The sequence below is a fragment of the Martes martes genome, assembly GCF_963455335.1.
Source record: "Martes martes genome assembly, chromosome: 10".
NCBI lineage: Eukaryota > Metazoa > Chordata > Mammalia > Carnivora > Mustelidae > Martes > Martes martes.
Genome location: NC_137898.1, coordinates 53,328,805 through 53,345,216, shown reverse-complemented (window position 1 = coordinate 53,345,216; position 16,412 = coordinate 53,328,805). Strand labels below are relative to the sequence as shown.

At 38.0% G+C, this 16,412-nt stretch overlaps 1 protein-coding gene across 1 annotated transcript; it reads left to right on the top strand.

Annotated features, from left to right (window-relative positions):
• Window positions 1–10,920: 10,920 nt before the first annotated feature.
• On the top strand, window positions 10,921–11,903 carry LOC308351335 (olfactory receptor 2D3; the record flags this gene model as incomplete). Its single annotated transcript, XM_080816892.1, has 1 exon — window positions 10,921–11,903. The coding sequence occupies exon 1, from the start codon at window positions 10,959–10,961 to the stop codon at window positions 11,901–11,903; it is 945 nt and encodes a 314-aa protein (XP_080673018.1). The 5' UTR covers window positions 10,921–10,958.
• Between the last annotated feature and the right edge of the window lie 4,509 nt (window positions 11,904–16,412).

The window sequence follows — 16,412 nt, the reverse complement described above, 5'->3', positions numbered from 1 at the left end:
ATCTGATTGCTGGGGCTGGGCCTATGGTGAATAAATGTGGTGAGAGTGACCATCCCTGTCTTGCTCCTGATCTTAGGGGGAAAACTTTTGGTTTTTCATCATTGAGTGTGATTTTAGCTGTGAGTTTTTCATGGAGGGCCCTTATTATGTTGAGGTATATTCCCTCTGCACCTACTTTGTGGAGAGTTTTTATCATGAACGGTTGTTGTATTTTCTCAAATGCTTTTTCTGCATCTATTGAAACAATCAAATGGTTTTTATTCTTCTCTAGTTGATGTGATGTTTCTTGTATCATGTAGATTGATCATAGTGAAAGATTTTTTTAATGCACTGTTGGCTTCAGTTTGCTAGTATTTTATTGAGGATTTGTGCATTTGTGTTCATCAGAGATACTGGCCTATAGTTCTCTCTCTTTTTGTAGTGTCTTTATCTGATTTTGGTATCATGGTAATGTTGGATTCATATAATGAATTTGAAAGCTTTCCTTCCTCTTCTGTTTTTTGGAACAGTTTGAGAAGAATAGGTATTAACTCTCCTTTAAATGTTTGGTAGCATTCACCTGTGAATCCTTCAGGTCCTGGACTTTTGTTTGCTAGGAGTTTTTTTTTTTTTTTTTAAATTTTTTATTTATTTTCAGCGTAACAGTATTCATTGTTTTTTCACCACACCCAGTGCTCCATGCAATCTGTGCCCTCCCTAATACCCACCACCTGGTTCCCCCACCCTCCCACCCCGCCCCTTCAATACCCTCAGGTTGTTTTTCAGAGTCCATAGTCTCTCATGGTTCACCTCCCCTTCCAATTTCCCTCAACTCCCTTCTCCTCTCCATCTACCCTTGTCCTCTATATTATTTGTTATGCTCCACCAATAAGTGAAACCATATGATACTTGACTTTCTCTGTTTGACTTATTTCACTCAGCATAATCTCTTCCAGTCCTGTCCATGTTGCTACAAAAGTTGGGTATTCGTCCTTTCTGATGGAGGCATAATACTCCATAGTGTATATGGACCACATCTTCCTTATCCATTCCTGATTCAATTTCATTGCTGGTAATCAGTCTGTTCAAACTTTCTATTTGTTCCTGATTCAGGTTTGGGAGCTTATATGTTTCTAGGAATTTTTCCATTTCTCTAGGTTCTCTAACTCATTGGCATATAATATTCTTTTATAATTGTTTCTATTTCTGTGATGTTGTTTGTTATTGCTCCTCTCTCATTTGTGGTTTTATATATTTGGGTCCTTTCTCTTTTCTTTTTATAAGTCTGGCTAGGGGTATATCAAGTTTATTAAATTTTTCAAAGAACCGGCTCCTGGTTTCATTGATCTGTTTTTGTTTTGTTTTAGTTTCTAGAACATTTATTTCCACTCTAATCTTTATTATTTCCCCTTTTCAGCTTGCTTTAAGCTTTGTTTGATGTTCTTTTTGTGTCTTCTTTAGGTGTCATGGTAGGTTGTTTATTTGATATTTTCTTGCTTCTTGAGGTAGGCCTGTATTGCTATAAACTTCCCTCTTAGAAAAGCTTTTGCTGCATCTCAACTATTTTTCACCATTGTGTGTTCATTTTCATATGTCTCCATGTATTTTTTTTTATTTTCTCTTTGACTTCTTTCTTTCTTTCATTTTTTAGAGAGAGAGGGCATGGGCATACATGATCTAGAGGAGATGGGCAGAGGGAGAGGTAGAGAAACTTAAGCAGGCTTCATGCTCAGTGTGGAACAAATGTGGGCCTCGATCTCACCACCCTGAGCTCATGACCCATGTTGAAATCAAGAGTCAGATGCTCAACCAACTAAGCTACCCAGGGACTCCAGTTGCCTCTTTAATATCTTGATTGACCCATTCATTCTTTAGTAACATGTTGCTTAGCCTCCATGGATTTTTGCTCTTTCCAGATATTTTCTTTTGTTTGATTTCTGTTTTTGTAGTATTGTGGTTGGAAAGATGCCTGGTATGATGTCAATGTTCTTAAATTTGTTAAGACTTATTTTGTGGCCCAATATGTGATCTATTCTGGAGAATGTTTCATGTGCACTTGAAAAGACTGTATTCTTCTGTTTTAGGATGATTATAGCAGTTAGATCCATCTGGTCCAACATGTCAATCAAAGCTACTGATTCCTTGTTGACTTTATGTTTGGATGATCTCTCCAGTGATCTATCCTTCTTGGTCTCTTGTTAGAGTCTTTGTTTTTAAATCTATTTTTTCTGTTATAAATATTGCTGCCCCAGCTTTCTTTAAACTTCCATGTGCATGGTAAATGTTTTTATATCTACTCATTTTCAATCTGCAAGCAACTTTAAGTCTGAAATGAGACAGCATATAGATGGGTTTTGTTTTCTTATCCATTCTGTCACCTTGTGTCTTCTGACTGGAGCATGTGGTCCATTTACATTCAAAGTAGATATTGATAGATATGTATTTATTGCCATTTTGTTACTTGTTTGTGTTTATTTTTGCAGTTTTCCTCTGATTCTTCTCTTGCTCTCATGTTGTGTTGGCTTTCTTTAGTGATAAATTCAGAATCCTTTCTCTTTATTCTTTGCATATCTATTACTAGTTTTTGATTTGTGGTTACTATTCAGATTTTATCTAACATCTTCTGCATGTAACAGTCTATATTAAACTGATGGTTGCTTAAGCTTGAACCCATTCTTTACTCCTATCTGCCCCCTCCCCATGCACACATATATTTTAGGTATATAGTGTCGTATCTTACATCCTTTTATTTTGTGAGACTATGTCTCACTTAAAATCTTTCTTTTCCCCTCAAAGAGTATCTTTTCATGTTTTTGCAGTGTGGTTCAGTGGTCAAGAACTCATTGAGTTTTTGTTTGTCTGAGAAACTCTTTATCTCTCCTCCTATTCCGAATGATAAAATTGCTGGATAGAGTGGTCTTGGCTACAAATTTTTCCCATTCAGCCCTTTGAATATATCAGCCAGTCTCTTCTGGCCTGCAGATTTTCTGTTGATCTGCTGATAAATAGCCTTAATGGGGTTTCCCTTGTATATAACTATCTTCTTTTCTCTCACTGCTTAAAATTTTTTTCTTTACTACTACATTTCTCATATTAATTACTATGTGTCTTGTTGTGGACCTCCTTCAGTGGATTTTATGGGGGGATCTCTGTGCCTCCTGGACCTGAATTTCTGTTTCTTTCCCTTGATATGGGAGGATTTCAAGTTATTATTTCTCCGAAAATTCCTCTGCCCCCTTTTCTCTCTTTTCTCCTGCTGGAATCCCCATAATGCAAATGTTGTTAGACTCAGTGGAGTCACTGAGTTCCCCATGTCTATTCTCTTTTTGCATAATTCTCTTTTCTCTCATTGGCTAGGCTTGATTACTTTTCATTACTCTGTCTTATAGGTCATTAATTCGTTCCTCTCCTCCTCTAGTTTGCTGTTATTCCAATCAGTGTATTTTTTATATCATTTATTGTGATCTTTGTCTCTGATGGGTTCTTTTCTATCTCTTTCTCAAGGGTCTCACTGATGTCCTCCACTCTTTTTTCAAGTCCAGTGAGTATTTATACAATCATTACTTTAAATTCTCTATCTCTGTCAGATAATTAATATCTGTTTTGTTTAGGTCCCTTGCTGTGGTTCATCCTGTTCTTTCATTTGGGACACATTCTTCTGTCTCTTCATTTTGTCTTACTCTCTGTGTCTGTGTCTGTGTGTTAGGAATGCCAGCTATATCTCCTGCTCTTAAAAGTAATGGTTTTATGAAAAAGAGGTCCTGTATGTCCTGCAGTACAGTGTCTCCTATTCTTCAGGACCTGGTGCTTCAGGAAGTGCCTTCTATGTTTATTGCACATGCCTTGCTGTTGAGTCCTGGCCACTTTTTCCTTCAGCCCAGTAGTTTGCAGAAGCTCTCCTTACCTGTTGTGTGCAGCATTTGGTCCCCAGATGAATGGGGCACATTTTAATAAGGTGTGCACTGGTCTGCTTGTGAAATGAGACCTGCTCCTGCTACTGCCAGGACTGAGATCTTACAAAATGCATGGGTTGGGAGATGAGGTGTTAGTGGGGTTTGTGCTGGTCTTCTTTTTTTTTTTTAATATTTTATTTATTTGAAAGAGAGAAATCACAACTAGGCAGAGAGGCAGGCAGAGAGAGAGAGGAAGCAGGCTCCCTGAGAGCCTGATGCGGGGCTTGATCCCAGGACCCTGAGATCATAACCTGAGCCAAAGGTAGAGGCTTTAACCCACTGAGCCACCCAGGCACCCCTGTGCTGGTCTTCTGTGGGAGGGATCCTATGGAGCCAGGACAGAGGCAAGCATGACCTGTAAGGATTGAACTGCCAAGTCTGACACCAAGAATTTGGTGTCAGAAAGTTAGGTAGTAAGTGTCAGCATTGTGCCGGTTCCTGAAAGTGGCCCCATGTTTGTGCTGCAGGGTGAGAGAAAGAAATGGTACCTGCTAGCTTCTTTGTTTCTAGAGGGGACTCCCTGTGAACCTTGCCTGTCTGTGACATGCTCTGAGATGAGTAAATCACTCTTCCTTTTGTCTGCACCCAGTGTTTTTCAAACTATTGCATCCATGCTTTATCTCCCCTGGCTGTTTGCCATGCTATTTCTTTAAGGGCTAAGACTCTGTTTCCTAACAGCCTCTGGGCTCTCCTAGTCTGCTGATTTTTTGTTTTGTTTTGTTTTAATTCCAGGCCTTAAGTCCAACTCATTGTGAGAACTCACAAGTTTTGGTCCCTCTCACTTTCAAAGCCAAATATTATGGGGTTTTGTCTCCCCTGCACAGGCTCCCTGCTGTGCCAGTCTGTTTTTTGCCCTTCTTTGCACCACTGGCTACCTCCCCACTGCAGATTTCCATGGTCTATTTCTTTTCCAAAGTTTGTCTTCACCCTTCCTACTTCTTTCCGCATGGGCGCTTGTCTGCATTTAGTTGTGGTGTTTGTTCTGCTGGTCTTCAGGTCATTTTCTGGGTTATTTACTGATATAAGTGTTTCCTAGTTGTATTCATGGGACAAGGCCAGCTTCAGGTCCTCCTACTTCTCTATTATCCCAAGCTCTCAGTCTCTTCCTTTTAATTAGAATGTTTTATCCATTAACTCTTTTTTTTCTCTACGTACAGGCTTTTTTAAATTATTATTTACTATTTTTTTATTTTTATTTTATTTATCCAGTGTTCCAAGATTCATTGTTTATGCACTACACCAAATGTTCTATGTATACATGCCCTCCTTAGTACCCACCACCAGGCTCACCTAACTCCCCACCCCCCCCACTCCAAAACCCTGTTTTTTTCTCAGAGTCCACAGTCTATCATGGTTCATCTCCCCCTCCGATTTCCCCCAATTCACTTTTCCTTTCCTTCTCCTAATGTCCTCTGTGTTATTCCTTATGCTCTACAAATAAGTGAAACCATATGATAATTGACTCTCTCTGCCTGACTTATTTCACTCAACATAATCTCATCCAGTCCTGTCCATGTTGATAAAAAAAAAAGTTGGGTATTCATCTTTTCTGATGGAGGTATAATATTCCATTGTATGTATGGGCCATATCTTCTTTATCCATTCATCTGTTGAAGGGCATCTTGGTTCTTTCCACATATTGGAGATTATGGCCATTGCTGCTATGAATATTGGGGTACAGATGGCCCTTCTTTTCACTACCTCTGTATCTTTGGAGTAAATATCCACTGTGCAATTGCAGGGTCATAGGGTAGCTCTATTTTTAATTTCTTAAGGAGTCTCCATACTGTTTTCCAAAGTAGCTGCACCAACTTGCATTCCCACCAACAGTGTAAAAGGGTTCCCCTTTCTCCACATCCTCCCCAACACTTGTTGTTTACTGTCTTGTTGATTTTGACCATTCTAACTGGTATAAGGTGGTATCTCAATGTGGTCTTGATTTGAATCTCCCTGATGGCTAATGATGATGAACATTTACTCTTAATGGAATTCTGAATACAATTGGGTATGCCAATTGTATTGTATACAACCATCTTGTTATTTGCTTTCTATTTTTCCCATGTATTCCTTGTTCTTTTCATCTTTTTTGCCTTCTGTTTAATTGAGTATTTTTTTCTCACTCCATTTTATATATTCCACTTGATTGATTGCTATACCTATTGTTTTATATATTGAGGTTTACAGTATTCATCACAGTTTTATTCCTGAGACCTGTCCTCTGAGAAGTAGCAACTTATTGCCAGGAGTTTTCAGTGAAGCTCCTCAATTCTGGATGGCTGGAATTCCAAAATCTTGCTGCTTTTCCTGAGCTTCATAATAATTGCTTTTGGGGAAGCTTGCCCAGCCTTATCCCATGTCTGCCTTGCTTACTATTCAGCCTTGTTCAGGTTCCTAAAGCCCCTTTACTGTGCAAGTACTTCCTTCCTTTTTTTTTTTTTTAAGATTTTATTTATTTATTTATTTGAGAGAGAAACAGTGGAAGAGAGCATGAGAGAGGAGAAGTTCAGAGGGAGAAGCAGAATCCCCGTGGAGCTGGGAGCCCGAGCCAAAGGCAGTTGCTTAACCAACTGAGCCACACAGGCACCCAACTACTTCCTTTCTGATTCTCTTTTTCAACATTTCCAGATGCTTTGGCACTATCAGTTATGGGTCTGCATCACCTCACCTCAGTGAGACCATCAGACTCTACTTAGGAACCACCTCCATGGACAAGGGTTCTGAGAATGCCTCTTGGCATAAAGTTATTGGGACCATGGAACTCACTTTGCCTGTTTCTTTGCTATACAAGATTACTTTCTGAGCTGGCTGTTGTCCAGGGTCTGAATATAATTGTTAAATATTTCATTTTATATTTGCTTCTAGCAAGAAGACTGGTCCTATAGCAGTTACTTTATTAAGACTGAAAGCAGATGCAGTAACGTGACTTTAGTTAGAGCATCCTTAACTAAGTGTTGTTTAGATTTTCCCATGTTTATATTTTTTCCTATATTGGCAATAAAAAAAAACCCACCCATAATTCCAATACCCAGATCAATCACTCCCAACATTTTGGAAATTCTTTTCTTCAGTGCTTACTGTGCATTTGAAAACCTGTATTGACATTGGTCCCTAAGGCATTAGCAAAACCCCTTTGGTAAGTACCAGTGGAAAATGATTGTCATTATTATTATTATTAAGGATAATCATTATCTGTCAGATATAGGGGAAAGAGAAATGCTCAGATAACAGCTAGACAATAAAATAAGGGATGAAGAAAGTGACAAACATTGCATTACTGACTGTGCTGAGAATAGTTATTACGTGTGTTTCAGAAATAATTTTGGGAGAGGAAGTGGTTCTTTGAATAACTATAAGCACTATGCTGTACAGTACATCTCTAGGGCTTACTCATTTTACATAACTGAAACTTAGTAACCTTTGACTAATATCTAATTTGACTAATAACTGCCTGCTTCCACAAGCCCCTGACAATGACTATACTACTTTCTGCTTCTATGAGTTTGACTATTTTACATAAGTGGTATCATGTAGTATTTCTCCTTTTGTGAGTGAGTGTGTGTGTGTGTGTGCGTGTGTATTTGTTCTTCTGTATCTGGCTTACTTTACTTAGCATAATGTCCTCCAATGTCGTCACAAATGGCAGGATTTCCTTTTTATATCAGGGTGAATAATATTCTATTGTGTGTATATTCAACATTTGCTCTATGTATTTATTTGTTAATGGACATTTAAATTGCTTCTATGCCTTGACTGTTATGAATAATGCTGCAATGAACCTGGGATTTCATATATTTCTTCAAGATCTTGATTTCAATTTTTTTAGATAGATCATATGATAATTCTATTCTTTATTTTTTGAGATACCTCTGAACTGTTCTCCATAGTCGCTGCACCAATTACATTCCTACCAACAATGTACAAGGTTTTCCTTTTCTCCACATCCTTGCCAACACTAGTTACCTTCTGAGTTTTGTATTTTTAAACTTTTTTTATAATAACCATCTTAACAGGGGTAATGTAATATTTCATTATTTTGATTGACACTTCCATGATCATTAGTGATGGTGTGCAACTTTTCATGTACCTCTTGGCCATTTGCATATCTTCTCTGGAGACTTGTTTACTCAGGTTTCTTGTCCATTTAAAAAATCAGATTATTTGCTTTATTTAATTTTTTTGGCCATTCAGTTGTTCGAGTTCCTTACATAGTTTGGATAATAACCCTTTATCAGATATATCATTTGCAAATATTTTCTCCAATTTCATAGGTTACCTTTTCATTTTGTTGATTGTTTCCTTTGCTGTACAGAGATTTTTGTTAGGTTTTTTGTTTTTTGTTTGTTTTATCTCACTTGTCTTTTCATTGCTTGTGCTTTTGGTGTCAAATCCAAAATCATTGCCAAGTCTAATGTCCCGAAGTTTTCTTCACTGAGTTTCATAGTTTCAGGTCTCATGTTAATCCTTTTTGGGTTGATTTTTGTATGTGATATGTGATAAGGGCCTAATTTCCTTCTTTTTTTTTCTTTTTTTTTTTTTTTGCATGTGGATATCCAGTTTTCCCAACACCATTTATTGGAGACACTGGCATTTCCTCCTTGTGTATTCTTGGCATCCTTGTCAAAGATCAGTTTGACTGTATATGTGTGGGTTTATTTCTGGGTTCTTTATGCCAGTTTTTAACATTATTAACATAACATAATATACAAATTTTCTTGTGAATATTTTTCTTCAATTTAAAGTATTTATTTAGAATAGATTCCTAGAATAGGATTTAGAAATTGGGATCTTATTTGAAGGTATTATATGATATTAGGCCTAGCAGATTCCTCCCCTTAAAGTTCTATAAAAGAAGCAAGAAATATGAAAAGTAAAACATTGTGTTTTATTTATTGCACTAGGTCCTAATGTCACTCAAGTTCAGAACCCTGATAAGCCTGGGCTGCAGTACTTGGTCTCGTCTAAAGTCTTTCAAAATCTTCAATCTCCCTTACAGCTAAAGTGGAACTTTGCCAAATTTGTCTGTCCAGTTCCATGAAGAAGTGATGAAATAAAGTACAAATGACCTTTTAAAACCAATAACCCCAGCCAATAGTAAATATGGACCACGCAGTACCCCAGAATGTCACAAATCAGATTCTTCCTCATGGAGAAGAAAGGAGTAGTAAAAAGGGAATTTATCCTTCCCCCCATGTTATTGAGAACTGGGTCAAATTTAAATTTTAAAATATATTTGACAAAATTATTTTCCAGAAGGATTGGACTAATTTTCCTATCTACTTGCATTGTACAAAAATATCTTTTTTTTTCCTACACCCTCATTTTACAGTTTAAGAATTCTGCCATTTTTGAATTGTGTAATTTGAGGAAGGCAGCTGAACCTTTCTGTGCCTCAGTTTTTTCATCTGCAAAGTAAGATGAATAATGTCTACCATATAATGTTAAAGTGTCTGCCTTCAACTTAGGTCATGATTCCAAGGTCCTGGGATTGAGTCCCATGTTGGGCCTCCTGCTCAGTAGGGAATCTGCTCTCACTCTTCCTCTAACCCTCTCCCCTGCTCGTGCTCTTTTGCTCTCTCTCTCTCTCTCTCTCTCTCTCTCTCTCAAATAAATAAATAAAATCATTTAAAAATGCTAGTTTTGTGATATGTTTGTTTTGATGAAATATTAGCTAATTTCCCAGGTGAAAATGTATCTCTCGTTGTGTTATACTTACATAGTTATAATAATATTGAGTAATTTTCTTATACTTAATAAGTATTTGCACTTCTTCTTTGTAAATATTCCTTGGCCCATTATTTCTTGGCTTCAGCCATTTTCATAGTGTTATATGTAATCTTAATGTAATACAGATATTAACTATTGTCTGATATCTCCTTCAAATATTTTCCTCAGTTTGTAGTTTATATATTTTTTTAATTTTTTTAAAGATTTTTATTTATTTATTTGACAGACAGAAATCACAAGTAGGCAGAGAGGCAGGCAGAGAAAGAGAGGGGGACAAGCAGCTTCCCCACTGAACAGAGAGCCCGATGCAGGTCTCCATCCCAGGACCCTGAGATTATGACCTGAGCCAAAGGCAGAGGCTTTAACCCACTGAGCCACCCAAGCACCCCTGTAGTTTATCTTTTAATTTCACTCATGATATTACTATTTCAAGAAGTCTTTCAATTTATGTTGTTTTTTCTTTCATGGTTTCTTAGATTTTGTATCAGTCTGATCCTACCTAGATATCACAAGAATTTTAGCTTTTTTTTCCTGTTAATTGTTTTATTTTCAGTATTTTATTCTTTAATTCAAATAGAATAATACTTAGTGTATTAATGATAATGTTTTATTTTTTTAAAGGTTTTATTTATTCATTTGTCAAAGAGAGAGAGAGCACAAGCAGGGGGAGTGGCAGACAGAGGGGAAAGCAGGCTCCCTGCCAAGTAAGGAACCCAGTATGGGAGTGATCCCAGGACCATGGGATCATGACCTGAGCTAGAGACAGACCAAGGCACTCAGGTCCCCAGGCTTTTTCTTAAGGCAAGAATAACTTGATTTTTAGGTTGTCAAATTCAGTTTGATACCAGAAAGCTGTTTCACATTTTTCAAGCATATATTATAATTAAATATGTAGTATTTTGAACAGTTAATGGTGCACTTTTATACATGCTAACAGTGCTAACAATACACATCATTTTGTAATAATATGGGTATAGCCATTAAGTAAAATCCACATGAAGTCCAATATTTTCATTTGAGAACGAGCCAAGAAGGCTTTAACAATGTCATACTCTATAAATAAGTGGAAATGGGAAGAAAAGATTTGGGAAACAATGAAATGAACTTACATTACAACCAACTAATAAGAATTAAAACATTCTATTTCATATTACTTAGAATGATATGAATAGCAACAAGCTAGAAATACCCAATCTGGTTTTAAACTGGGATTTAAATGATACTCTTCTATGGGACATGATGTCACCATCCCAAAGTTTGTTCTTTTTATTTGTGCAAACAGGTGAAGAGGCATTAATCTCAATGGGAGAGGAAAACCAAACCTTTGTGACTGAGTTTATTTTCCTTGGCCTTTCCCAGGACTTGCAGACCCAGATCCTGCTATTTATTCTTTTTCTCGTCATTTATCTTTTGACTGTGCTTGGAAACCTGCTCATCATCTTTCTCATCTTTATGGATTCTCGACTTCACACTCCCATGTACTTTTTTCTTAGAAACCTCTCTTTTGCAGATCTCTGCTTCTCTACTAGCATTGTCCCTCAAGTGTTGGTCCACTTCCTTGTGAAGAGGAAAACTATTTCTTTTTTTGGGTGTGTGACACAGATAGCTGTCTTCCTTCTGGTGGGGTGTACAGAGTGTGCACTGCTGGTGGTGATGTCCTATGACCGGTATGTGGCTGTCTGCAAGCCCCTGCACTACTCCACCATCATGACCCAAAAGGTGTGTCTCCAGTTGACCATAGGATCCTGGGCCAGTGGGGCACTAGTGTCTCTGATGGATACCACCGTTACTTTCCAACTTCCCTATCAAGGACAGAACATTATTAACCACTACTTTTGTGAACCTCCTGCCCTCCTGAAGCTGGCTTCAGCAGATACTTATGGCACAGAAATGGCCATCTTTGCCATGGGTGTGGTCATGCTCTTAGTTCCTGTCTGCCTGATCCTTGTGTCCTACTGGAATATTATCTCCACTGTGATCCAGATGCAGTCCGGGGAGGGGAGGCTCAAGGCTTTCTCTACCTGTGGTTCCCATCTCATTGTTGTTGTCCTCTTCTATGGCTCGGGAATATTTGCCTACATGCGGCCAAACTCCAAGACCACAAAAGAGAAGGATAAGATGATATCTGTGTTCTACACAGCAGTGACTCCAATGTTGAACCCCATAATTTATAGCCTGAGAAACAAGGATGTCAAAAGGGCTCTCAGAAAACTAGCTGAAAGAAAGTTCTTTTCTCAGAGGCAGTGATCTCTGGGTCTGACTTTTAGTTTAGTTTAGTTTTAGTATTTTTGGAGAGAGAAGAGAGGTAGAGAGATAGCATGTGCTTATGAAGGTGGGCAGAGGGAGAGGGAGAATCTTAAGCAGGCTCCATGCCAGTGCAGAGCTGACTCAGGGCTCCGTTTCATGACACTGAGATCATACCTGAGCTGAAATTGTCAGACACTCAAATGATGAAGCCTACCAAGCACACCTTTGGGTCTGACTTTTAAAACTATGGTAACATTCTTTAGAAAGGTACATTATTTTGATAGACAGTTATGAATTAGTTCAGGAAACATAAAATGAAGGACATGTTTTAAAAACCATGAATACTGGGCACCTGGGTGGCTCAGTGGGTTAAACCTCTGCCTTCAGCTCAGGTCATGATCTCAGGGTCCTGGGATCGAGCCCCACATCGGGCTCTCTACTCAAGGGGAGCCTACTCCCCCCCCCTCTCTCTGCCTGCCTCTCTGCCTACTTGTGATCTCTGTCTGTCAAATAAATAAATAAAATCTTTAAAAAAATAAAAAATAAAAATGATGAATACTCCACACTAAGCTAGAACATAGAGGAGAAATAAAAGGGTAAAAAGTTAGGTTCTCTTGATTATGAAATGCATCAAATACTATTTTGAAGTTTGTGGTTAATTCAGTTAACATGGGTATGTTTTAAACATGTTCACAACTGAATCTAAGAGGTTTAAACTGGATTATTTTGTCTTTTTTATATATATATATATATTATATATATATATGATTTTATTTATTTATTTGACAGACAGAAATCACAAGTACGGCAGAGAGGCAGGAAGAGAGAGAGAGGAGAAAGCAGGCTCTCCACAGAGCAGAGAGCCCGACGTGGGGCTCGATCCCAGGACCCTAGGATCATGACCTGAGCCTAAGGCAGAGGGTTTAACCCACTGAGCCACCCAGGCACCCTAAACTGGATTATTTTGAAATAACATCTGAGTTGCACACATGATTCTAACACCAAAGACATTTCAGATTTAGATGTCCCAGTCATACAAACCTAGGAATAGACTCTGACAAAAACAATCAATAGTGCTCGCTTCGGCAGCACATATACTAAAAAACAATCAATAAATCTGGAAGAGTCTTTAATACTGAGATCATTCATGGCTCAGAGCATTTCTACTCATAAAATGGAACCAAAAGCAAAATACTTACTAGTTCATAGTGTTCTCTCCTGAAAGCTTCAAAAAAAAAAGAAAATGAGTTTTTTATCTTACCCCAAATTTCATAGAAACATAAACAGGACAAAAAGGGAAATTTACAGTCATTTAACACAAACATAGGTCTGAAGTTTAAGCCACTCCACAATACTTCTATTGAGTAATTATGCAGCATTGGCCTAAACAAGAATATATAGCTCCCTACTCTCTTAGATCATTCCCCTTCATTTATACAGTTGATCCTTGAGCAACATGTGCCAACCCCCACATATTGGAAAATCTTCAAACAACTTTTGACTCCCCCAAAACTTAACTTCTAATAACCTACTGTTGATTGGAAGCCTTCCCAAAAACATAAACAGTCAATTAACACATAATTTGTATGTTATATGTATTGTATACTGTATTCTTACAATAAAGTAAGCTAGAGAAAAGGAAATGTTCTTAAGATCGTAAGAGAAAATGCATTCAAAGTACTGTACTGTATCCAAAAAATCCACATGTAAGCCGACCCATGCAGTGCACACCTGCATTGTTCAAGGGTCAACTATAGATAGGTCTTTGCTATTACAAAGATTTTCCTTATGATCAGTCAAAATCAGTTTTCCTGTATCTTCAACCCACTTTCTCTAGTTTTAGTCCTAGGACAATTTTCAGTATCCTATACCACAACTCACTGAAGTCAGTTTCTGTATTGGCCCAAATTCAGTTCTCACAGCCAACCAGCCACTTGTTTCTTTAAAGTTCCCTTATCTAACATGCTTTGGCTCCCTGTATTCATTCTGGTCATCCTCCTTTGAAGGAGCCCACTTCACCCAATCAATATCTCTTCTAAAACCAAAAGAGAAATTAGGATTTTAAAATTGGAGTTCACCAGTCTGAGGCTTACCGCTCCATAGGCTTAGAGGCCTGTGACCATATCTCAGTGTGACTCAATGTCTCTAGAATGGTTGATTCTGGGCTCCACTTCAGGTTTCATAAACCCTTAGTCCAAACAATCTGGCTGACAGCCACTTGCCTATTTTACCCAAACTTTTACTCAGTCACATGTTTAGAGGGGATTCCCTGATAACCATCCTATAGTTGCCATAGATATGAGTCCAGGAACAACAGACCTCAGTAGTCAGGAACTACTGACTCTGCAATAGAAGAGCTCCCCAATGTAGTAAGATGGAGCAGCTAAATTTCTTATTTCTTTCATTCATGCATCCATGCATTCATTTTAATCCCAATTCTCTGGACTCTTATTTCATTGTATCTTACTGACTCTAGTGTATCCAAAATACCCAGAACAATGACTGACATATAATGCATTTCAAATAAAAACACATTTTTATTTGACCATAGAGTTGAGGGTCTATATCTGGGCTGTCTACTCTGTTCCACTGGTCTATATGTCTGTTTTTATGCCAGTACAATGCTGTCTTGGTGATCACAGCTTTGTAGTAAAGCTTGAAATCAGGTAATGTGATGCTGCCAGTTTTATTTTTATTTTTCAACATTTCCTTAGCAATTCGGGGTCTCTTCTGATTCCATACAAATTTTAGGATTATTTGCTCCAGCTCTTTGAAAAATGCCGGTGGAATTTTTATTGGAATGATATTGAAAGTATAGATTGCCCTAGGCAGTATAGACATTTTAACAATGTTTATTCTTCCGATCCAAGAGCATGGAATGGTCTTCCATCTTTTTGTGTCTTCTTCAATTTCTTTTATGAGTGTTCTGTAGTTCCTCAAGTACAGATCCTTAACCTCTTTGGTTAGGTTTTTTCCCAGGTATCTTATGGTTCTTGGTGCCATAGTAAATGGAATCAATTCTCTAATTTGCCTTTCTGTATTTTCATTGTTAGTGTATAAGAAAGCCACTGATTTCTGGACATTGACGTTGTATCCTGCCATGTTGCTGAATTGCTGTATGAGTTCTAGAAGTTTGGGGGTGGAGCCTTTCGGGTTTTCCATGTAAAGAATCATGTCATCTGCGAAGAGAGAGAGTTTGACTTCTTCCTTGCCAATTTGGATACCTTTTATTTCTCTTTGTTGTCTGATTGCTGTTGCTAGGACTTCTAATACTATGTTGAACAAGAGTGGTGAAAGTGGGCATCCCTGTCATGTTCCTGATCTCAACGGGAAGGCTGCAAGCTTTTTCCCATTGAGGATGATATTTGTTATGGGTCTTTCATAGATAGATTTGATGAAGTTCAGGAATGTTCCCTCTATCCCTATACTTCGAAGCGTTTTAATCAGGAATGGATGCTGGATTTTGCCAAATGCTTTTTCTGCGTCAATTGAGAGGACCATGTGGTTCTTCTCTCTTCTCTTATTGATTTGTTCTATCCATTGATTGATTTGCGAATGTTGAACCATCCTTGTAACCCAGGGATGAATCCCACCTGGTCATGGTGGATAATCTTTTTAATGTGCTGTTGGATCCTGTTTGCTAGGATCTTGTTGAGAATCTTAGCATACATATTCATCAGTGATATTGGTCTGAAATTCTCCTTTTTGGTGTGATCTTTGCCTGGTTTGGGGATCAGGGGAAAAAAGACAGTCTCTTCAGTAAATGGTGCTGGGAAAACTGGACAGCTATATGTAAAAGAATGAAACTCGACCATTCTCTTACACCGTACACAAAGATAAACTCGAAATGGATAAAAGACCTCAACGTGAGACAGGAGTCCATCAGAATCCTAGAGGAGAACCTAGGCAGTAACCTCTTTGATATCAGCCACAGCAACTTCTTTCAAGATATGTCTCCAAAGGAAAAGGAAACAAAAGCGAAAATGACCTTTTGGGACTTCATCAAGATCAAAAGCTTCTGCACAGCAAAGGAAACAATCAACAAAACAAAGAGGAAACCCACAGAATGGGAGAAGATATTTGCAAATGACAGTACAGACAAAAGGTTGATATCCAGGATCTATAAAGAACTTCTCAAACTCAACACACACAAAACAGATAATCACATCAAAAAATGGGCAGAAGATATGAACAGACACTTCTCCAATGAAGACATACAAATGGATAATAGACCCATGAAAAAATGTTCATCACTAGCCATCAGGGAGATTCAAATTAAAACCACATTGAGATATCACCTTACACCAGTTAGAATGGCCAAAATTAGCAAGACAGGAAACAACGTGTGTTGGAGAGGATGTGGAGAAAGGGGAACCCTCTTACACTGTTGGTGGGAATGCATGTTGGTGCAGCCACTTTGGAGAACAGTGTGGAGATTCCTCAAGAAATTAAAAATAGAGCTTCCCTATGACCCTGCAATTGCACTACTGGGTATTTACCCCAAAGATA